Here is a 25,143-nt window from a genome sequence, read left to right as displayed (position 1 = left end):
GTTCTAGCCTCCATTTAACCTTCCTGTGTAACACAACTTGAAGGTGAATGTTTTGCAAGGTTAGATGCATCCTCCTTAATGACACCAACATTAATCTCTCAAGTTGTCAAATCAATCAATTAACCAGTCAATCAGTCAATTACCTAAAAAGTCAGTGATTGACCAAGTTTTGGCCATCAACAATAATCCATTTTCTGGAGGAGAGTTTCCTCTATTTCATGAAATCACATGGAGAAAGAGCAGAAAATGATTTCTTCAGATGTCCATGTACTGCACAACACCACGGTGTTAATTTACCAATCACTCCAATGTCTTTTGGAGGCATACTCTGTTCAGTATTTCAAGGAAATGTCAATAATGCCATGCTGTTTGGTAATGGCCAGTGTTGCCCAGTGGCTCGTGGGATTTCCCCAGCAGTGGAGGCTGGACTGGGCTGTCGTGGCTGGAGCTGTATCGCCATGGGGCCATCTGCTCCCCACCCCCCCCATGGCTCACATGTCACTCTGTGACAAGACAACATTATTGATTCACACCACTACATCCGCTTCTGTGTGTGTGTGTGTTTTATGTGTGTGTGAACGGCTACTATTTGGTCAGTGAACCTCAACAACTGTTTGGCTCACTCTTCATGCCATTGTGTCCCTGAGAGATCATGGAACGACTATGATAAGGCACATATTATTGATTGTACATTGTACAGCGGTAGCCAATAGCCATTGTTGCCCTAGAAATAATGAAAAATCTGACATTTCCCTGCCAGCCTTTTTGGAACAGGTCCCAAAATATCTTGCGTAGCCAGCTACTGGGCAGAACCATTCAACCTTCCCCACATTGATATATAATGGGACTCATTGGAGTTTGCCCAGTGGCAAAGTCAACTTGCGTCTCAATAGACCTGTCATTATCTAGTTCCAAGCGTAGCTAGAAATATAGAACAATCTTTTTATCTCCAACTTCAAATAGTTAATTAAAGGCACATAGATTATTTTAAGTAGGTAGGGTTTCTGTGTTGTTAGTGGTAGTGGTGCCACGATACCGTGCAGTGTTTAATTCATACAATTAAAGTGCGAAGGGGAGCAGTAATAGAATAGCAGTAATAGCAGCACATCTATATTTAGAGGCCTCTCACATGGCCCTGCATTTTTCAAGGATCTCTACTGTCACCTGATACTGCAAGCCAGGTCTTGAGGTAATAAGCGTGTGTGTGTTTGTGTGTGTGTGTGTGTGTGTGTGCAAGGTATCTCCCCATCACTACATCAGCAGCCCTGGGGCTCTATTTGATGGACATCCATTTAGTGTCAAGAGTTTATGGTGCCCATATATTATTAATCTATGGTAGTGCCTAAGAGCAGAGCAGCACAGCATAATGGAACAATAGGTCAATAGACACAAGGACATATAAACAACCAGGTTAAAACTTCTTGACGCACGGATCCCTTTAGCGGGATCATTTTCATCAACAACRGCTGAATTGCAGAGCGCCAAATTCAAAAACATTTGCTAAAAATATTTATATTCATGAAATCACAAGTGCAATATAGCAAAACACAGCTTAGCTTGTTGTTAATCAACCTGTCGTGTCAGATTTAGAAAATATGCTTTACAGCGAAAGCAATCCAAGCGTTTGTGTGAGTTTATCGATCACTAGACAAAACATTACAAACACCTAGCAGCAATGTAGATTGGTCACGAAAGTCAGAAAAGCAATAKAATMAATCGCTTACCTTTGATGAWCTTTGGATGTTTGCACTCACGAGACTCCCAGTTACACAATAAATGTTCCTTTTGTTCGATAAAGATTATTTTATATCAAAAGGTTATAAAGGTTTTCAGGTTTTCGCKTGCAAAATCAGTTCTGTTATACTCACAGACAATATTTTGACAGTTTTGGAAACTTTAGAGTGTTTTCTATCCTACTCTATCCTATTATATCCTAATTATATGCATATTTTAGCATCTGGACCTGAGAAATAGGCAGCTTACATTGGGAAAGTTATTTTTCCAAACATAAAAATTCTGCCCCCTAGCTTCAAGAYGTTTTAAATACATAGTGCTCTTGACACACACACACGGAAACAGACACACAATCTACTGCTCTGGTGGTCTGTGTATGAACTATTCATGGCCTGGCCTGAAGCGATTGTCCACGAATGAACAAACCGTCAAGCGCCGTCCACACCCTTGGCTGTTCTGGTCACTCAGGAAAGCTACACCCAGGACCTCTCTCATTATTTATGTAGTCAGTTCCTGAGCTGCAGACATTCCAATGACTCTCCTGAGAAGGGCCAGAAATAAGCACAGGACAGGAGGGGTGTGGAGGGCCTGGGGGAGAAGAGAGGAGGCAAAGGACCAAAGGCCATATCCTCTCACTCTTAACATGCCCTAAACATGACTATAGAAACAGTCACTTTAACAGTAATACCCATTCACAGTTAGATAGAAAGTGTAGGTTATATATGAGAGCTCATCTCAGAGAGTTAATCTGGAGCTCGGGTGACTGTCATAAATTGAAAAAAAGGTGTCCTTCAAACAGTTCTATGTTTTTGATTGATTTACTATGTAGCATTACGTCATGCAGAAGTTAGTGAAGTCATGTCAGGGGAAATATATGCAACTTTATCACTTAGTGACAAACCCAGTAGGGCTTGTTGCCCCTCCTAACAGCAGTAGAAAGGGTAGTAAGGAGAAAAGAGAAAGAGAGTGACTTCAACAGGCCTGAGAGTGCACTGTAAAAATGGCTACTTAACCAACTGCTTAATCAGCATTATTCTGTGAATTGAGTAGACTTCAAAAGGACAAACATTTGAGTTAATGTGTTAAAGTTTGTGAGATGCAGAGTAGGTGAACGGATGATCTCCGCATGTGTGGTTCCCACCGTGAAGCATGGAGGAGGAGGTGTGATGGTGTAGGGGTGCTTTGCTGGTGACACTTGTCAGTGATTTATTTAGAATTCAAGGCACACTTAACKAGCATGGCTACCACAGCATTCTGCAGCGATACGCTATCCCATCTGGTTTGCGCTTAGTGGGACTACCATTTGTTTTTCAACAGGACAATGACCCAAACACACCTCCAGGCTGTGTAAGGAATATTTGACCAAGGAGAGTGATGGAATGCTGCATCAGATGACCTGTCCTCCACAATCATCCAACCTCAACCCAATTGAGATGGTTTGGAAAAGCAGCCAACAAGTGCTCAACATATGTGGGAACTCCTTCAAAACTGTTGGAAAAGCATTCCTCATGAAGCTGGTTGAGAGAATGCCAAGAGTGTGCAAAMCTGTCATCAAGGCAAAGGGTGGCTACTTTGAAGAATCTCAAATGTAAAATATATTTTGATTTGTTCAACACTTTACTACATGATTCCATATGTGTTATTTCATAGTTCTGATGTCTTCACTATTATTATATTATAGAAAACAGTGAAAATAAAGAAAAAGTAGGTGTGTCCAAKCTTTTGACTGGTACTGTATATATATATATATATACATTTCTTTCCTACATTTTCTCCTCTCCTCCGCTCCTGACTGGAATTGAAATATAATTAATAGAAAGGGCATCCCCATTCAAGTCAATGATGGCATAATGGGTGTACTGATGACCACTGTACCCATAGGAGCAAAGCAGGAAGTAAAATATGTGCTAAAATGTGTGCTGTAATCTGTTAATTCAACTCAACCGACATTTGAAAAAATARATTCCATTGCATGAGCCACATCTGTTAACATCATTTGAATGAACATTCTATATTACCATGGAAATTATTGCGTCACAATACCAGGCAGCRATAGATGTGGTAAAGGAGTCAATTGAACGTTCCATTGACCAGTCAACAAATCTGATCTAACAAAGTCGATATTCGTTAAATCTGTCATGATTTATGTATTGTAACAGGCCCACAATGTGCTTACATCCCAGCTAGCACAGTGTATCTGGGCCGATTCCGGCTGAGAGTCGGGGCACTCGGCTGAGAGTCAGACTCGGCCGACGTCATGTCACCTTTGGCAGTATTACTTATGGCTAGGATGCGGGGATTGAGCTCGGGCCGATTCCGGAGTGAGTTATCTGGCCCAAATGTATTACTTGGGGCTTGGGCCGATTCCGGTGAGAGTTATCTGGCCCAAATGTATTACTTGCGGCTCAGGCCGATTGTGGCTACTCTCTGGCAGATGATTACACGGGCTGCTTTATGTCATTAACATTTGATTCGTTATTTTTCCATATTGTCTCATTGTTTCTGTGATACATWTTTWTTTWTTTTTATTCAATGAAATTCTTTAAGAATCCTGTGTAGTATTTTGGTATTTTGATACTTTGTGCAAGGCAATTGATAAGCATTAAWAACTTTATGGATGGAGCCTCCCCAGTGGTGCAGCGGTCTAAGACACTGCATCACAGTGCAAACTGCTTTGCTACAAATGCTGGTTTGAGACCTGTGCCGACAGCGACCGGGAGACCCATGAGACGARGCACAACTGGCCCAGCGTCGTCTGAGTTAGGGGAGGGTTTGGCCGGTCGGGATCTAACAGGCCCACAATCTGCTTACTTRCCAYCTAGCACAGTGGATCTGGGCCGATTCCGGCTYAGAGTCCCATCGTGCTGTAGTCACTCCTATGGCAGGCCTGACACGGTCACCAGATGTATGGTGTTTCCTCTGACACAAAATGTTTTTTTTGTGGATGGGTATAATTTGTATGTATAAAACAGTAATATTTAAAATGACTAAATCAGGTAATTTTGTATAGATTTATTTAAATTTGCATCGGGCCACTTCTGGGGAGATTCTGGTAAGATGCTGGCAAAGTCCGCTGAATTCTGGTAGACGGAAACAGCCTGATGTACTTGGGCTGATTCTGGGAAGTCATTCATTTTGATAATTCCGGGCCAAGTCCGACACCCGATTCCGGGCCGATTCAATCAGTTCCGGCCCCCCGGAAGAGGGCCGCTTCTGGGCCGATTCCTCATTGCTAGCTGGGTTAAGTCTGATTTGGATATAGTTGGCTGTTTTTGCTGCATAACATGTAGAAGTTATCCCTTTTCAGGTTTAGAAGAAGTGACTGCTAAATGCTAACTCCCGATCGTATAATATGCTTGGKATAGCTAGCATACAGAAATCGTTGACGGTATTCAAAGGTGTTTTTTTTTACCTGTAATGTAATTGATTGGTAATGATGTCATGAACATGTGTTGGGGTTGACATCCATAAAACCATTATARTCCGATTTTTACCTCAACATAGAGTGAAATACATGTACAGTTGAAGTCGGAAGTTTACATACACCTTAGCCAAATACATTTAAACTCAGTTTCTCACAATTCCTGACATTTAATCCTAGTAAAAATTCCCTGTCTTAGGTCAGTTAGGATCACCACTTTATTTTAAGAATGTGAAATGTCAGAAAAATAGTAGAGATAATGATTTATTTCAGCTTTTATTTCTTTCATCAACATTTCAGTGGGTCAGAAGTTTACATACACTCAATTGTATTTGGTAGCATTGCTTTAAATTGTTTAACTTAGGTCAAATGTTTCAGGTGCCTTCCACAAGCTTCCCACAATAAGTTGGTGAATTTTGCCCCATTCCTCCTGACAGAGCTGGTGTAACTGAGTCAAGTTTGTAGCCTCCTTGCTCGCACACACTTTTTCAGTTATGCCCCAAATGTTCTATAGATTGAGGTCAGGACTTTGTGATGGCCACTCCAATACCTTGACTTTGTTTGTCCTTAAGCATTTTGACACAACTTGGAAGTATGCTTGGGTCATTGTCCATTTGGAAGACCCACTTGCGACCAAGCTTTAACTTCCTGACTGATGTCTTGAGATGTTGCTTCAATATATCCCACAATTTTCTGTCCTCATGATGCGATCTATTTTTGAAGTGCACCAGTCCCTCCTGCAGCAAAGACCCCACAACATGATGCTGCCACCCCCGTGCTTCACAGTTGGGATGGTGTTCTTCAGCTTGCATGCCTCCCCCTTTTTCCTCCAAACAAAACGATGGTCTATTATGGCCAAACGTTCTATTTTTGATTCATCAGACAGAGACATTTCTCCAAAAAGTACGATCTTTGTCCCCATGTGCAGTTGCATATGTAGTCGGGCTTTTATATGGCGGTTTGGAGCAGTGGTTCTTCCTTGCTGAGCGGCTCTCAGGTTATGTCGATATAGGACTCGTTTTACTGTGGATATCGATACTTTTGTACCTGTTTCCTTCAGCATCTTCACAAGGTCCTTTGCTGTTGTTCTGGGATTGTTTTGCACATTTTGTACCAAAGTACGTTCATCTCTAGGAGACAGAACGCGTCTCTTTCCTTAGCGGTATGACGGCTGCGTGGTCCCATGGTGTTTATACTTTTGTGCTGTTGTTTGTACAGATCAACGTGGTTCCTTCGGACATTTGGAAATTGCTGCCAAGATGAACCAGACTTGTGGACGGTCTAAATTATTTTCTGAGGTATTGGCTGATTTCTTTTGATTTTCCCATGATCTCAGCAAGAGGCACTGAGTTTGAAGGTAGGCCTTGAAATACATCACAGGTACACCTCCAATTGACTCACATTATGTCAATATAGCCTATCAGAAGCTTCTAAAGCCCATGACATCAATTTTCTGGAATTTTCCATGCTTTTTAAAGCACAGTCAACTTAGTGTATGTAAACTTCTGACCACTGGAAATTGTGATACAGTGAATTATAAGTGAAATAATCTGTCTGTAAACAATTGTTGGAAAAATTACTTGTGTCATGCACAAAGTAGATGTCCTAACCGACTTGCCAAAACTATAGTTTTGTTAACAAGAAATTTGTGGAGTGGTTGAAAAACGAGTTTTCAATGACTCCAACCTAAGTGTATGTAAACTTCCGACTTCAACTGTATAAACAATAGCCTAAATGTAGACTAATTTTGCTTGAAGGCAATGAGTAGACTTGGGATCTTTCCCCCATGGCCCTTTCCCATATGGGTTTCCATTGCAATTCCACTGTTTTGGTCGAGTTAGATTGACCTCTTTACCACATCTATTGCGAGTGTACCCGTGACTTTAACAGTGAAATTGGCAGGGTTAGAGGTTCCAAGTTCTATTCATTCTATTTCTATGTGTGCTGCTGCTGCATTGTTGGGGGTGTTTGTTGCCTAGGCAACCGAAGACTRGTTTGTTTGTTTCAGCAAGGAGCAACAAAGTTTTATCACTTTGTTAAGAGTCCATGCTATGGCAGAAACAGACTCAAACGCACGAATGCCCGGCCATCCCATCTACAGTCAGCTGTTCATTCCACACAACAACGTTCCTTTTTTTAACGGTTATGACCGTTGTTCATGATGGTCTTCATCCATAACCGTCAGTTACATGGATATACAGTAATTGTGCCAGCCCTAACTAAACCAATTATTTAATCAGCATTATTATGTGAGTTGAGTAGACTTCAAAAGGACGAGAACTTGAACTGATGTTTTAAAGTGTGTTTACTCAACACACTCTGTTTGAGTCAGCCGAATTTGAACAAGCTTGTTGAGTAAAATTACMAATTAATGTTTMCTCAAAACAACTGAAAACCATGCCCATCATTATCATATTTCCCAGCATGCTCTCTTGCAGGTAGATTTTTCATTATTGTTTGTTTCAATACCTGTTTTTGCATGTAATTTGATTGGTTGATTAACCTTATMCTACACAAACATAAATAACYTAKATTTTTCTTTACTAATCCAATCTGTTAGTAGTTGGACTTATTGCGCTCGTTACTGAAATGGCTGTTTAAGTTGATATGATTGAAGTAGTTTCATTAATCAATCTTCCTTACCCCGGCAGTCATTCTGGATGCAGGTTGTGGGTGATTAAAAAGTTCCAATTGATTGCTATCCTCACWCTGCCTAGATTCCAATAGGAATTACACATCACTTTGCAAGCCAACATAACTTGACTTGCAGGCTTGATGTGGCCTGTAAACCAGTAGTTTCAGACCACCATGTTTGGGTGTAACTAGGCCCTTAAACAAAGGCCTGATGATATATGTAATGTATTGCCATAATAAAGTTTATTTTAAAGATAATATATTCACTTAGACAGTAAAACCATTGAATACAACAACCATGACTCTGTCGCTAAGAAATACAGTCATGGGTGGTAACTACAATTCACTTAAAAGGCACTCTGGGAAATGTGCAAATAAGGTAGAATTAGGGATGCACCATATATCGGTAAGCATATCAGAATCGGACGATATTAGCTAAAAATGCCAACATCGGCATCGGCCCGATTTCTAGTTTAACGACGATGTGCAAAACCGATGTCAATGCTGATGTGCATACCTATATAACGTAGGTAGATTACGTAATGACGCCATGGAAAAATATAGTGCTACACGTGCAACACAGCATGCCTAACCTAGCCCACAATGTCTGCTGTGTGGATCGAGCAGTCAACAAGTCGAGCAGTCATTTGAAAGAGTAAGAACATTTCAGCGAGACAACTCAAAGGCAAAATCCATTAACGCCAAGATAATGGAATTTATTGCCTTTGACAATCAACCATTCTCTGTCGTGGATAATGTTGGCTTTCGCCGACTGGTCGAGTACCTRGAGCCCTGGTACACACTACCAAGTAGGCGCTYTTTTTCAGATGTTGCCCTACCGGAGTTACACAGTATTGTTGAAATTCACATCCATGAGCTACTTGCTATGGGCGTCACTGCTATTAGCTTCACGACTGACATTTGGACCAGAGATGTCAGCCCCATGAGCATGCTGAGTCTGACAGGACAGTTAGTCGATGAGGATTCGTACTGATGAAAGCCGTATTGCATGCTCAAGAATGTGCTGGTACTCATACCTCTGCTGCCATTTCAATGGCATTTGAGAACATGTTTGAAACTTGGAAACATGAACACACACCTAGCTCCATTCGGACAACTGACTCGAGAAATAAGCTRGTCAACTCTGTCTGCATCAGACATGATACCATCTGTCATGGCATTGAAACACCTGCTGTGAACAAGCGATTCGGTGGCATTCTCTCTGAGCCTCTTTACTGTGTCGCCACCATGCTCGATTCTAGGTACAAGGACCGCTACTTCGATGCAGACAAGAAAACAGGGTTTACGTGAAATGTTAGACACAGCTGAGCTGGACAAGATGGAAACGGACACAGCAACAGTGCGCACCGTGGAATTCAACTATTTAACTATACWAGAATGCTTAAAAGGCTGCTAAAATGTTCAATATCGGTTATCGGTATCGGATGTTTTGGCAAGGAAAATATCGGATATCGGAATCGGCCAAAAATGTCTTATCGGTGCATCCCTAGATAGAATTGATTCTCAAATTGAACTGTATGTTCACTCAACATAAAATTCTATGTTGGTTCAACTATATGCCCAAATGTTGAGCAAACTCACAATCCTATTGCAGCTTGATGCATTAGAGTTTTTTACAGGGTGTATTCATGTCAGAGAGACCTGGCTCTATCAMTGCGAAATGTTTTTGAGATTACAGCATCTGACTCTTTCGCTCTCTTTCTCTCTGCTGATGAGTGTAAACAGAGTGGCAGATGTTGAGCGACRGATGCCCAATCAAACTCTGCTTTCCGCACTACACTCCGCAGAGGMGTACAACAGAGGGGGTAAATTTGGCTGCTCCGGCAAAGCTCATACATGCTTTTTAAATCTCCCTTATACAACCCCAGTCCTATAGTCCACAAGTCCACATCATCCCAACATTGAACAATAGTTTTGGGGTTGATTTATGGTTAGAAAGCATCTGGATCTGTTGATAGCTGTATCAGGCTTCTGAAACCCCACCGATCATCTCTGGCTAATGGCTGTACGTTCCCATTCCGCCATGACATCAACCTAAAATGTATCAACCTCTGCAGTCCTCTGGGGCTTGGATGGGCAAGAATGGACTCTATAAACCCATCTGTCAGGATGAATGGCCGATGGCACCAAATGACACTCTATTCCATATATAGTGCACAACTTTTGACGAGAGCCCTGGTCAAAAGTAGTGCACTATTTATGGAATAGTATTCCATTTGGGATGCACACAGGTCTCCATTGTCAGCTCGGCGCAGGAGAAACAGATTCTCCCTTCCATCCTGTGCAGACATGTCACCCTGATGGAGATTAATGACTTCCCAACTGTCCCTGTTCCCCTCATCCCCGAACAGAGGGGGAAAGGGAGAGGAAGAGAAGAAGGGGAGCAGACAGACCATATGCCCACAGCAGCACAGTATCCTAGCAACACCTCCCCGCTCAACCCCCTTATCCTCATTTTGGTAGTACCCTCTCCAGGACTGACCCAGTCAAATTTGTTCTACATTATTATAACAAACACCTGCCCTTAGACAAGACCACCTGGTTCACAGTACTCCTTAGACAACCCGTCCGTGGTGTTTGGACTGGCCAGGGTGACTTCTTCCTGTCTCCCACCCTCCAATCACCTGCCTCTAACTCCCTCATGATGGGTCTTCCAGGTGCTCTCATCCATCCTCTACCTCTCCTCCTACTGTAAAACCCCAAACAAAGGTAGTAATTAGAAGTGATATCATCTTCTGCACATCTATCACCCCAGTGTTTAATTTGCCATACTGTAATAATTTCGCCATTATGGCCTATTTATTGCCTCACCCCCCTTATCCTACCTCATTTTCACACACTGTATATAGATTTTCTCTATTGTATTATTGACTGTATGTTTGTTTTTTCCATGTGTAACTCTGTGTTGTTGTTTGTGTCGCACTGCTTTGCTTTATCTTGGCCAGGTCGCAGTTGTAAATGAGAACTTGTTCTCAACTAGCCTACCTGGTTAAATAAAGGTGAAATAAATAAATAAATAAATAAAAAGAAGTGAGAGTGGAGTTCAGTGTCTTTAAATAAACTCGGAACGTTTTGTGAACCAGACTTTAAAAAATACCCCAAAAACATAGGCCTATGTTAAGCTTAACCCATTATTGTTGCAACTGTGTTAACTGTAGGCCTGGACAAGCGGTGTGACCTGTGTTATATTTTAGCAGAGTACATTTTGGCCAGACTCCCCTCCACCCCCTCAGCTAGACTACTCCCTGCGGTTAAGTGTGTCAATTCAGAAGGAAGTTGGCAGTCGTCTGCAATCCAGGGCGCCACTATCCAATCGCTCATTATTTACTGAAAGTCCCACAAGTAAACACAGGTGTACCTCATCCACACGTGGGTGGACACAGGGCCCAAACATTATGTCTACTGTATGTGGCCCTGTCTGTCTGTCTCGCTCAGAGACCTTATTATCCAATCAAAATAAAGGCCCTTTTAACCAGCTGCAATTACTCTCGCCACAAAAGACAGGAAATAGTGAAATTATCCAGGTGAAAAAAGGAGGACAAAAAAGGCACAAAGACAGGACAGGACAACACAACACAAACTTAAGAGCTATACAGGGGCCAGGTGAATCTGGAGGAGTTGGGGTATGTGGGAGAGTAACGATCACGACAGAATGTGAGCCATCCCAACCCAGATGGATTACAAACAATTGAGACCTTGTTATAGTTTTTGTTTTGGGGAAAGTATATATTCGGCACATGCACCGGTGATTTCAGACTCAACAACGGCCAGTGACTCATACCTATTTAGAGCTTTGAGACTGTCTCCAAAATAACAGGAAGCATGCGAGTGGCTGATGGACATGTTTTCCACACCACTCTCATGTGTCTAAATGTCACTAGGTTAATTAACTTCCCACTTCTCTCTGTTTTTAGAGGAGAGGAAAACATCAACATGCAGATTGAATTACCTCAGAGTAAGACACACAATGGCACAATGTTCCCTACTTATGGCTGGTGACACTATACTACCTCTGCTAGTTAATAATCCATATTCATTCCAATACCTTTTAGAACATTCAGTATCTACCTTTGACCTACAGCGGAACACTAACCCGGTATGGAATATACAGTATGGTGATCTTTATAGACACCTTTATTGCTCAGTATATACAGTGCATTCGTAAAGTATTCAGACCCCTTGACTTTTTCCACATTTTGTTACATTACAGCCTTATTGTAAAATGTATTAAATAGATTTTATTCCTTTTCAATCTACACACAATACCTCATAATGACAAAGCAAAAACAGTTTTTTAGAAAATTTAGCAAATGTATAAAAAACTTTAAACTGAAATATCACATTTACATTGGTATTTTGACCCTTTACTCAGTACTTTGTTGAAGCACCCTTGGCATTAATTACAACCATCACTCCTGTGTTCCAATGGCACGTTGTCATTGGCTAATCCAAGTTTATCGTTTTAAAAGGCTAATTGATCATTAGAYAACCCTTTTGCACAGCTGAAAACTGTTGTTCTGATAAAAGAAGCAATAAAACTGGCCTTCTTTAGACTAGTTGAGTATCTGGAGCAGCATTTTTGGGTTCGATTACAGGCTTCAAACACCAGTCTCAACGTCAACAGTGAAGAGGTGACTCCAGGATTCTGGCCTTCTAGGAAGAGTTGCAAAGAAAAAGGCATATCTCAGACTGGCCAATAAAAAGAAACGATTAACAAGGGCAAAAGAACACAGAGGACAGAGGAACTCTGCCTACAAGGCCAGCATCCCGGAGTCGCCTCTTCYCTGTTGACGTTGAGACTGGTGTTTTGCAGGTACTCTTTAATGAAGCTGCCAGTTGAGGACTTGTGAGGCGTCTGTTTCTCAAACTAGACACTCTAATGTACTTGTCCTCTTGCACAGTCCTCTTGCACAGGGCCTCCCATTCCTCTTTCTATTCTGGTTAGAGACAGTTTGTGTTGTTCTGTAAAGGGAGTAGTACACAGCGTTTTATGAGATCCTCAGTTTCTTGGCAATTTCTCGCATGGAATAGCCTTCATTTCTCAGAACAACAATAGACTGACGAGTTTCAGAAGAAACTGTTTCTTGCCATTTTGAGCCTGTAATCGAACCCACAAATGCTGATGCTCCAGATACTCTAGTCTAAAGAAGGACAGTTTTATTGCTTCTTTAATCAGAACAGCAGTTTTCAGCTGTGTTAACATAACTGTAAAAGGGTTTTCTAATGATCAATAAGCCTTTAAAAATGATAAACTTGGATTAGCTAACACAACGTCCCTTTGGAATACAGGAGTGATGGTTGCTGATAATGGGCCTCTGTACACCTATGTAGATATTCCATAAAAAATCTGCAATTTCCAGCTACAATAGTCATTTACAATATTAAGAATGTCTACACTGTATTTCTGATCAATTTGATGTTATTTTAATGGACAAAAAAGGAGCTTTTCTTTAAAAAAACAAGGACATTTCAAAGTGACCCCAAACTATTGAACGGTGGTGTATATAGCATTCTGTTGGTGGCAAGAATTTTATATAATAATTTAAATTGAAAAACTCAGTGTTGAATCAAGTGTTTTTTGTACCAGTTCATAAACAATGTACCATGGAATCGGTACATCAAATCTCTTCCCATTTCTTTTGCAACATGTCTGGCGTAGCTGTCAACATACCTACTCCCTTTTCCACTTGCCTCCTCCATTTTTGTGCTAATGCTGTAATCAGTTGGTTGTAAATTTGGATTGAGCAGATATTCCCATATATTTTCGATAGCTGCATATGTGACATAACTGCTCCGTTTATTTTCATTGAATATATCATTCATAAATATAATACAATTTTTAAACATTTTTATTAATCAGTATATTTGAGTTTAACCATAACATTTGTTGTAATATTTGTTCCATCTTTTCTGCAGGAGAAACCAGCTTTGTATGGCTTGATTCTTAAAAATACATTAAAAAAATAATTTTGTCYGAAATGAGAAGCTGTAATCTGTATGAAGGCAAAAAAGCCATTATTGAACAAAGGATGAGTCTTAATAATCTACTGGAGAACCATTTTGGGTTTAAGTATAATTTATGTATGAGTGAAGCTTTTAGTGAGAGGTTTAAAGCTTTAATATTTCATAATTTTAGCCCCCCAAACTCATATTCATTATATAAATAGGCACGTTTAATTTTGTCTGGCTTAACATTCCAAATAAAATGAAATATTTATGCTCATATGATTTAAAAAACGAGTCGTCTGGAGTAGGTAGTGCCATTAGTAAGTAAGTAAACTGTGATAGGAGCAAAGAGTTAATCAATCAGATTTTTCCATAAATAGACAATTTTTTACCTCTTCATGGTTGCAGAATCTTATTTATTTTTGTTAATTTATAAGTTTGTTTATATTTTTTTAGATGTGAATACCAAGTATGTCTACTTCAGCATCCGCCCATTTTATTGGTAAACTACAAGGTAGTGTAAACACTGTATTTTTTAACGATCCAATGCGTAATATGGTACACTTGTCATAATTAGGTTTTAGTCCAGAGAGGCTAGAAAAGTGATCAAGATCTTCAATGAGACTGAGCAGGGATCCAGATTGCGTACTTAAGAAAAAACTAGAGTCATCAGCGTACATTGACACTTTTGTTTTTATCCCCTGGATTTCTAACCCGTTGATGTTCTTCTTCGATCTAATTTTAATAGCTAGCATTTCAATGGCCATAATAAATAAATATGTAGACAACGGACAGCCTTGTTTTACTCCTCTTAAAAGCTCAATACTTTCTGAGAAGTAACCATTATTTACGATTTTACATCTGGGGTTGCTGTACATAACTTTAACCCATTGTATAAGAGATTCACCGAAATTAAAGTAAACCAGGCATTTATATATAAATTGTTGTCGTACTTTATCAAATGCATTTTCAAAATCTGCTATGAAGACCAGGGGTGGTATCTTTGATGTTTCATAATGTTCAATTGTTTCAAGTAATTGTCGTATATTATCTCCAATATATCGTCCACGTAAAAAACCTGTCTGATCTGGATGAACAATATCTGGTAAAAACCTGTTTTATTCTATGTGCTATGCATTTCACCAGGATTTTCGCATCACAACAATGAAGTGTAAGAGGCCTCCAGTTTTTTAAATGGACTGGATCTTTATACTTACCACCTGGGTCCTGTTTCAGTAGTAATGAAATCAGAATTTCTTGTTGAGTACTTGAAAGTCTACCATTTTTATAGGAGTAAATAAAACATGCTAATAATGGATATTTGAGTATATAAAAAAAGGTCTGATTATACCTCTACTGGTATACCATCAAGCCCTGGTGTTTTTCCAGACTGAAAAAATGTTATTGCTTCAAAAAGTTAATTTTACATTATTATTATTATTATTAGGAAATAAATCCTTACAGTTAACATCATTCAGTGGAAATGGAGGAGAATGAAAAGAAAACATGCTTAAACTATTTTGCTTCCTCTTTCAAAATGTAATCTGGTGAATCATGGATGTTTCTTTTTGATAGCAATTCTATGTTGAAGATTCAATKATTTATTTTTTACATTTGTCACAATTTCCATCCAATTTGCTTTATTTTTGTAATAGATTACACTTGATCATTCTTGAATAAGTACCTCCATTTCTTTTTGTTTTTCCTCTAATTTATTTTGTGCCTCTATAGTAGTTTTCCATTACCATTACCTGCGCTGTTACTTCCTCTATTTCCTTTATTAGTCTAATCTCTTTGACCTAAAATGCTTTTGTTTTAATTTTTATTTATTTTTTTTATTTTTTATTTCACCTTTATTTAACCAGGTAGGCTAGTTGAGAACAAGTTCTCATTTGCAACTGCGACCTGGCCAAGATAAAGCATAGCAGTGTGAACAGACAACACAGAGTTACTGTGTTGAGTAATGATGTGTACAGAGTAATGATGAGTATTGCATTGAATGGCCTCTAAAAGTACATTTAAAAGTAAGGGGATCTGCTGTACCTATGTTGTGCAAAAAAAGTCAATTATTTAATCAATAGGCTTCGATTAAATTTTCAATATCCCCGTCCACGTGGACATTCTGTAAGAGCTATATATATATGGAGGCCAATTAGATGGTGGTCCAATGGTATTCGGTCTCCTATTAATACTTTTTTCAACTTTTGATGCCAGCAAGAATGAGACTAGGAAGTAGTCAAGACGGCTAGTTTGATTAAGCCTCCTCCATGTTTATCTCACTAGGTCAGGGTTTTTCAGCCTCCATATATCCACTAGTTCTAATGTATCCATGATCTTCGTGATCTCCTTAAGTGCTTGAGGGTGATAGTTTGTGGTGTGATTTTCTTTACGATCCATTGAGCTACTTAAAACCGTATTATAATCTCCCACTATAATAATAGATTAATTCGTTGCTTGTGAGCTCAATAGATTATTATATATATTTTAGAAGAAGTGTGGATCATCATTATTTGGCTCATATAATTCATTAGCCAGATCTGTTTTTGATCCAATAGCATATTTAAAAGAATCCATCTTCCTTTGCACCGTTTGCACAATCAGATCAAAATTTGTATTAATTAGTATAATCACTCCTTTTGAGTTTCTTTGCCCATGACAAAAATATATTTCTCCCTCAGAGTCCTTTTCCCACCCAACCTCATCTATATTCGTAGAATGAGTTTCCTGTAAACAATATATATTATATTCTTTCTCTTTTAGACAGGTAAAAATGTATCTTCTTTTGTTATGATCTGCTAAGTCATTACAATTATACCTGGCTATACTTATTTCCCCACTTACCATAATGATACCAAAGTTTCAATTATACTTACCACAACCAATGTTTGTAAACTTACCATTAAAAAGGACCATGATGATTAAGTGTCCATAAAGCTGTACCATAATATTTGCACTGTTAAGCATTCTGTAGCTGCAACTCCAATTGTTCTAATATTCCACCCACTAAAACCTCCCCCCATATCTGGGTCTGTTGTCACTAAAACCTCCCCCCATATCTGGGTCTGTTGTCACTAAAACCTCCCCCCATATCTGGGTCTGTTGTTCACTAAAACCTCCCCCCATATCTGGGTCTGTTGTCACTACAACCTCCCCCCATATCTGGGTCTGTTGTCACTAAAACCTCCCCCCATATCTGGGTCTGCTGTCACTAAGACCATCTCCCTGACTCATGACGCACATTTCCATCCTAAGGTAAACCCTTGGCTGGCAATTGGTGTAGGCCAGAGGGAAATAACATCATATCATAAATATCTACGAGGGTGCTTTTTAAGAGAACTAACCAAATAACATGGATAACAGTCAGAAAACAATTAATAGTAACAATAATAGATCATATTAATAGAAATAACAACAGCACAATCTTATAAATGCATACTCATATTTAGAGAGTCCTAGCAAGGCTATAAGCATGTCAGCCCAGCCTGCTCAGTTCATTGATTCAATTGTTCTAAATGGTTTTGAAAAAATTAAGAGAAAACTACCTATATACATCGCAAGACCAGTTCTTAATGTCCATCACATGCAAGACATATTTCATGTAGTCCTCATTATATCCTTACAAAAATGGAAGAAGGAAAAAGGAACATAGATTCTCACGGCCGCTAATGGCTGCAAGTAAAAATGTGTCTTAGGCATCACACTACCCATAAAGGAATAACCAAGTTTAACTTACAATTGACTCTGACACAGCCATGGCACGATAGCCAAGAATACATGCAGTACTGACAATCCAGAGCAAGTAAACCTGTAAAACCAACCCTCTCTCCACCGATACACATTTTGTTTTTATTCCAGGGTCGCTGCTCTAACACCTCTGCTGTTTTTTACAGCTAGGCCAAAATCATTAGGATCAAGAATATAAAAGGTAGCGTAAATAGTTTATATATAGAAATATATAATATACCTCTCACTTAGAGAAGTGCTTCCAGTGGTGGAAAAAGTATCCAATTGTCATACTTGAGTAAAAGTAAAGATACCACAATAGAAAATGACTCAAGTAAAAGTGAAAGTCACCCAGTAAAATACTACTTGAGTAAAAGTCTAAAAGTATTTGGTTTTAAATATACAGTTGAAATCGGACGTTTACATACACTTAGGTTGGAGTCATTAAAACTCGTTTTTCAACCACTCCATACATTTCTTGTTAACAAACTATAGTTTTGGCAAGTCGGTTAGGACATCTACTATGTGCATGACACAAGTAATATTGCCAACAATTGTTTACAGACAGATTATTTCACTTATAATTCACTGTATCACAACTCCAGTGGGTCAGAAGTTTACATACACTAAGTTGACTGTGCCTTTAAACAGCTTGGAAAATTCCAGAAAATGATGTAATGGCTTTAGAAGCTTCTATTAGGCTAATTGATATAAATTGAGTCAATTGGAGGTGTACCTGTGGATGTATTTCAAGGCCTACCTTCAAACTCAGTGCCTCTTTGCTTGACATCATGGGAAAATCAAAAGAAATCAGCCAAGACCTCAGAAGAAAATTGGAGACCTCCACAAGTCTGGTTCATCCTTGGGAGCAATTTCCAAATGCCTGAAGGTACCACGTTCATCTGTACAAACAATAGCACGCAAGTATAAACACCATGGGACCACGCAGCCGTCATACCGCTCAGGAAGGAGACGCGTTCCGTCTCCAAGAGATTAATGTAATTTGGTGGGAAAAGGGAAAATAAATCCCAGAACAACAGCAAAGGACCTTGTGAAGATGCTGGAGGAAACCGGTACAAAATTATCTATATCTATAAGACATGGGTGGGCGTCTGTCCGCGGTGGCGGCTCTGGCGCGGGACGTGGACCCCACTCCACCATAGTCTTTGCCCGCTTAAGTGGCGCCTTTGGAGCGGCGACCCTCGCCGCCGACCTCGGACGGGGAACCCTTGCAGCGGGCCTGAATAGATGGGAGACTCCGGCAGCGCCGGACAGGCGGGAAACTCCGGTAGCGCCGTAGTGAAGGGCGACTCCGGCAGCGCCGTAGTGAAAGGCGACTCTGGCAGCGCCGGAGTGAAGGACGGCTCCGGCAGCTCCTGACTGACGGGCGGCTCTGGCAGCTCCAGACTGACGGGCGGCTCCGGCAGCTCAGGACAGACGGGCGGCTCTGGCAGCTCAGGACAAACGGGCGGCTCTGGCCTGGAGAGAGAACCTGGAGGGAGGAGACGAAGAGACAGCCTGGTCCGTGGCGCTGCCACAGGACCCACCAGGCTGGGGAGACCTACAGGAGGCCTAGTGCGTGGAGCAGGCACAGGTTGAACCGGGCTGTGGGGGAGCACTGGAGCTCTGGTGCATACTACTCGCACCTCTCCCTTAGGCTCAATGCCCACATTCGCCCGGCACAGGCGGAGCGCAGGCATAGGACGCACTGCACCCTCCCAGCGCCCCGGAGATAGAGCACGCAGAGCCGGCGCAGGATACCCTGGGCCGAAACAGCGTACCGGAGACCAGACACGCTGAGCCGGCACAATACGCCCTGGCTGGATGCCCACTCTCGCAATAGCACTTGCAGGGGGCTGGCCTATAGCGCTCTGGGCTATGGACGCGTACTGGCGACACCGTGCGCTTGACCGCATAACACGGTGCCTGACCAGTAGCGCGCTGCTTACGATAAGCACAAGGAGTGGGCTCAGGTCTCCAACCTGACTCTGCCACACTCCCCGTGTTCCTCCCCCCAAAAATTTGGGGGCTGCCTCTCGTGCCTGTCGCGCTGCCGTGCTACCTCCTCATATCGCCGCCGCTCAGCTTTCGCTGCCTCCAGTTCTTTCTTGGGGCGGCGATATTCCCCAGCCTGTGCCCAGGGTCCCTTGCCGTCTAGTATCTCCTCCCATGTCCATGAGTCCAGATTGCACTGCTCCCGTTTACCACGCTGCTTGGTCCGGTGTTGGTGGGTGTTTCTGTAACGATTCTCGTTGGTGGAAGGAGAGGAGGACCAAAATGCAGCGTGGTAAGTGTTCGTCATAATTTAATGAAAAAACTGAACACTACACAAAATAATAACGAAGAGAAAACGAAACAGTTCTGCCAGGTGAACAGACACTAAACAGAAAATAAACACCCACAACCAAAATGGGGAAAACAGGCTACCTAAGTATGATTCTCAATCAGAGACAACGAACGACACCTGCCTCTGATTGAGAACCATACTAGGCCAAACACATAGAAATATAACAACATAGAAAAAACAACATAGACTACCCACCCCAACTCACGCCCTGACCAACCTAACACAAAGACCTAAAAAGAAACTAAGGTCAGAACGTGACAACTCTAGAGCAGGTTTTCATTAAGGATCTGTACTTTGCTCCGTTCATCTTTCTCTAGATCCTGATTAGCCTCCCAGTCCCTGCCAATGAAAAACATCTCCACAGCATGATGCTGCCACCACCATACATCACCGTAGGGATGGTGCCAGGTTTCCTCCAGACATGATGCTTGGCATTCAGGCTAAATAGTTCAATCTTGGATTCATCAGACCTGAGAGTCCTTTAGTTGCCCTTTGGAAAACTCCAAGCGGGCTGTCATGTGCCTTTTACTGAGGTCTGGTTCCGTCTGGCCAATCTACCATAAAGGCCTGATTGGTGGAGTGCTGCAGAGATGGTTGTCCTTCTGGAAGCCCTGTCAGAMTGACCAATGGGTTCTTGGTCAGGCCCTTCTCCCCCGATTGCTCAATTTGGCCGGGCTGCCAGCTCTAGGAAGAGTCTTGGTGGTTCCAAAATTCTTCTATTTAAGAATGATGGAGGCCACTYTGTTCTTGGTGACCTTCAATGCTGCAGACATTTTTTGGTACCCTTCCCCAGATCTGTGCCTTTACACAATCCTGTCTCGGAGCTCTACGAACAATTCCTTTGACCACGTGGCTTGGTTTTTGCTCTGACATGCACTGTCAACTGTGGGACCTTATATAGACAGGTGTGTGCCTTTCCATTTCATCTCCAATCAATTGAATTTACCACAGGTGGACTCCAATCAAGTTGTAGAAACATCTTAAGGATGATCAATAGAAACAGGATGCACCTGAGCTCAATTTCGAGTCTCATAGCAAAGGGTTTGAATACTGATGTAAATAAGGTATTTCTGTTTTTGTTTTTTTACATTTGCAAACATTTCTAAAAATCTGTTTTCACTTTGCTATTATGGGGTATTGTGTGTAGATTGATGAGGAAAATGTTTATTGAATCAATTTTAGAATAAGGCTTTATCGTAACACAATGTTGAAAAAGTCAAGGGGTCTGAATACTTTCCGAACACACTGTACCTAAGACGTCTGAGAACACCACATAATATGAGCTGAATTATAAACATCAGGGAATTTCGCCCCCTGAAAAGTAAAACTATTATGATAGTGTCTGTTTGCATTGTTCAAGTGTGTCAGTTGGATCTCTGCAACATTCTTAATTTAGCATGAACAGTATTTGTGTTTACATTACATTTACAGAATTTATGTGACATATTTCTGGCATGACGTGAAGCTCCCTCACTTCTCTATAGCCTCTGACGTCACATCAGAGAACACATATTTTGGATGTGCAATTTTCACCACTGATCACAAGGCCCTGGCAAAATGACCCAGAAAATTGTTTACATATACTTTCCCATAATCCTGAATTATCCATTGGATTAAAAGATTCCCTTCAGTTCCCATGGATATGGCACATGAAACCCCGTCGTCTCAACCTCAGTCTTGAAACATTACTGTTTATGCTGACCTACATACAAAAGTACATAGTTAGACTGGGATGTCGGGTATCAGGCTCCAGAGACCTCTCACATACAGACAGACATGGCAGCCACAGCCCGATCCACCATCCCATGCACAAATTTCAAGAGACCAAAGGGCTCCAACTGAACCGAAATGCACTGGAGGGTGCACGTTACATGTTAAACATACAACCTGGCTCTAGTCTGTGGCTCTGTACTCCTGGGGGCCCCTCTCTCCTCTCTGTGCTTCCCTTTGATATGTGGCACAACCTGACACCTTCAGGGGCAGAGGAGACTCAAGGGGAATGTTAAACGCTCCATCCTTTAGAGATGAAATGCTCCACATAAATCATTGATTAGCCTTCACCCCTCCCTTACCCACCCCCATCTACCACCTTGCTTCCGGCTAGATAGCTGAAACGGTGCAAACGCATGTTATTTTATCATTAATAGCACTTCTGCCAATTAGGGACACATTTTTGGCGGTTTGGCCTTATAGATGTAGAGCTGTAGAGGACAGCAGTCGTAAAGGGGTGGCCACATTGTTCATCTTCAGAGGGGAAATAGTAGTAACAAAAGAAAAACAGAACAGAGGATGTTGTGTGACTGGTAGTGGTGGATGTGCATACTCAGATATTTGGTGATAAATGCATTGTGTGTGTGTGTGTGTGTGTGTGTGTGTGTGTGTGTGTGTGTGTGTGTGTGTGTGTGTGTGTGTGTGTGTGTGTGTGTGTGTGTGTGTGTGTGTGTGTGTGTGTGTGTGTGTGTGTGTGTGTGTGTGTGTGTGTTCGTGTGTTACTGTGGATCCAAATCAAGTATCCAAAATGTGTGAGTGCGTATGTACAGTATAGATTTAGTATGGGGATCTCAGTTTTTTGGTCATGTAGATCTCTGACAAGTGGTCCTCATCTCTTGTCCTGTCTCGCACGGGGCTGGTAGCCGACACTATTAACTTGATGTTACCCTTTCCCCTGACGTGTGTCTGTTCTGCTCTGCCCTGCCATGGATGTGGAACTACACAGATATAATGATCCTATCCTACTAGTGCTTCAGCCGCTCTGTGTGCAGTACAGACTGTTCTATGCTGATAGTGTGTCACAGACATCTATGTGAATAGTATAGTGAATAACAGCAGTATAACAGGCATAACCTAGGCTATAGGACAAAATAAACAAAATAACATGTAATATGTTTTATTGTCACATACACCGGTTACGTGCAGTGAAACGTTTGGTTTTACCCCCCCACCCTGGAATTTATCCCCCACCCTGGAACTACAAGGCATCTGCCACTGATGGCTACAGTCGAAGYAGGCGGGTTTGAGCGTAGGGAGGTGTGACAGCAACGGTAATATTTCATTGGCCAGACATGCTAGACAAACAGCCAGAACATCAAATCAGGAAGACTAGTAAATTATGTCGTTCATATCCAGACGTTCCCTCCGCATCATGCGTAGGCTAATGTAAACTAAAGCAGTAGATTACACATACCCATCCCCCGTTCTCCTGAATCCAGCTGAGCAGTGGTCCATTTAGATACTCTGTCATCCACACCGCGATGTGATCCACCTGCGACGTCATCTCCTTGTTCACGCATTCCACGCATATTGTGCCCCCGAACTCGAAGAAGGCGATAATCCGTCCCCAGTTAACCCCATCCCTGAACAACTCGTCTATCACCTCTCTAAATCTCCTCTCAGCCGTGGAGGATGTGAGATACAGCTGGTGTGACATCTCTGCGAAGTCGGGCTGGTACAGTCTTTCGAGTTCGTCCCCGGCCTCACGCAAAACTCTGTGAATAGCTGCATGCGGGTCCGGTTGGGAGAGCCATTTGGAAAGACGAGGGACGCTGCCCTGTCCGGCGTTATTGGCCCCGTGGCACCGCCGTGCCAAACCCGGCCGAGGAGAAATCATCGACCCATTATTAGCAGCACCTTCCTCCTCCTCGGCATCCTCGAAATCCCACGCATATCCTCGTTTCAAGAGTTTGTGACAAATGTACTTTTCCACTATAAAGCGGTTGTCGTCGTTTGCCATTATGATTGCCACTGATGACCTCCAAAATCCTAGTTTTTAAGAATAATACATCATAATTGTAGATATGCACTGCATCGCACAATACATCAGATCAAACGAAACGTGTATTTCTGAGAAAATGTTCTGGTCAAGTTTTTAGGATAGCCGCCTACAATTGAACGGTGCAAAACGAAACACTGGAAAGGGAGCGATGTGTGAGGATTGAAAAACGACCCCTTCACCCAACTAGGCTGAAACCGTGAAAAGTCAAATATAAACCACGTCAGAAATTCCAAATGTTCCCAATTGTGCTCTCAAAATAAAATATTCAAAGCGTTGGTCAAAAAGTGGCGACAGTTCCCTTCTCTGTAGACTCCAAATCTAGACAGCCAGAAATACGGAAGAGATAAAAAATATTCTCCATATGCACATAATGTACACTACAAATACATGACCGAAAATCTACATATGAAGGTCAACGTCGCATGCATCCAGAATACGATACCGAAAACTATTCCAGCGGCGTTTTACGCATACAGAGATAGGTTTTGAGTGAGGAATGTATCCCACAATTGCTGCCTGTTGTACACTCTTTGCTGCTTTGCTGGTGAGGTATTTCTTGTGTCAGGGGCGTTTCTAGGATTTGAAGACATTAGGGGCTTAGCCCAAAGCCAGTAGGGGTGTCCGGGGGCATCCTACCCTGGTAAAAAATATGGAATTTCAAGAGCTAAATGCATACATTTGGTGCACTTTGAGATAAACATTGAGACATTAGAACATTGAGAGATTAGATATTTTTCAGGTAACTTGCACTTTCCCACCTCCCACAGCAGACACTGCCAGTACTTAATTACAGAAACAATGTGGGTCTCTCTACTGGAACACTCTCTACTCTTTACTCTGGAACACATACAGTGCCTTCAGAAAGTATTCACACCCCCTGACTTTTTCCAAATTTTGAAGTTTAAAATTGAAGTTTAAAAGCCTGATTAAATTTAGATTTAGTGTCACTGGCCTACACACAATACCCCATAATGTCAATGTGGAATTATGTTTTTAGACATTTTTACAAATTAATTAAAAATGAAAAGCTGAAATATCTTGAGTCAATAAGTATTGAATGAAATCATCAACAGTATCCAGATCCATTGGATGTAGTGACCACAATATAGTAGCCATATCGAGTAAAACCAAAGTTCCAAAGGCTGGGCCTAATATAGTGTATAAGAGGACATACAAGAGGTTTTGTAGTGATTCCTATGTTGTTGATGTAAAGAATATTTGTTGGTCCGTGGTGTGTAATGAGGAGAAAACAGACGTTGCACTTGACACATTTATGTAATTCCTTATCCCAGTTACTAATAAGCATGCACCCATTAAGAAAATGACTGTAAAAACTGTTAAATCTCTGTGGATTGATGAGGAATTGAAATATTGTAAAGGCAAAAGGAATGGCAAATATGTCTGGCTGCACAACCAATTGACAAACATACTGCAAATTGAGAAATCATGTGACTAAAAAGAAGAAGAAACTACACTATGAAACAAAGGTAAATTACATATAGAATGATAGTAAAAAAGCTTTGGAGCACCTTCAATGACATTTTG

At 41.4% G+C, this 25,143-nt stretch overlaps 1 protein-coding gene across 2 annotated transcripts in view; it reads right to left on the bottom strand.

Annotated features, from left to right (window-relative positions):
• bcl2b (BCL2 apoptosis regulator b) overlaps positions 1-24,128 on the bottom strand; it is a 60,294-nt gene extending 36,166 nt beyond the window's left edge. The window contains exons 1-2 of one of the 2 annotated variants that reach the window (XM_024010241.2): positions 23,011-24,128; positions 8,609-10,499 (exon numbers count right to left, since the gene is read on the bottom strand). In XM_024010241.2, coding sequence (XP_023866009.1) covers positions 10,497-10,499; positions 23,011-23,556 — 549 coding nt within the window. In that variant the 5' untranslated portion in view covers positions 23,557-24,128 and the 3' untranslated portion in view covers positions 8,609-10,496. Of the gene's footprint in view, positions 1-8,608; positions 10,500-23,010 lie in introns of those variants that run through there. The other variant, XM_024010239.2, reaches the window with a different exon arrangement.
• Between the last annotated feature and the right edge of the window lie 1,015 nt (positions 24,129-25,143).

Source organism: Salvelinus sp. IW2-2015, linkage group LG19, assembly GCF_002910315.2.
Source record: "Salvelinus sp. IW2-2015 linkage group LG19, ASM291031v2, whole genome shotgun sequence".
NCBI lineage: Eukaryota > Metazoa > Chordata > Actinopteri > Salmoniformes > Salmonidae > Salvelinus > Salvelinus sp. IW2-2015.
The sequence above is the reverse complement of the archived record's forward strand: the minus strand, read 5'-3'. Positions and strand labels throughout refer to the sequence as shown.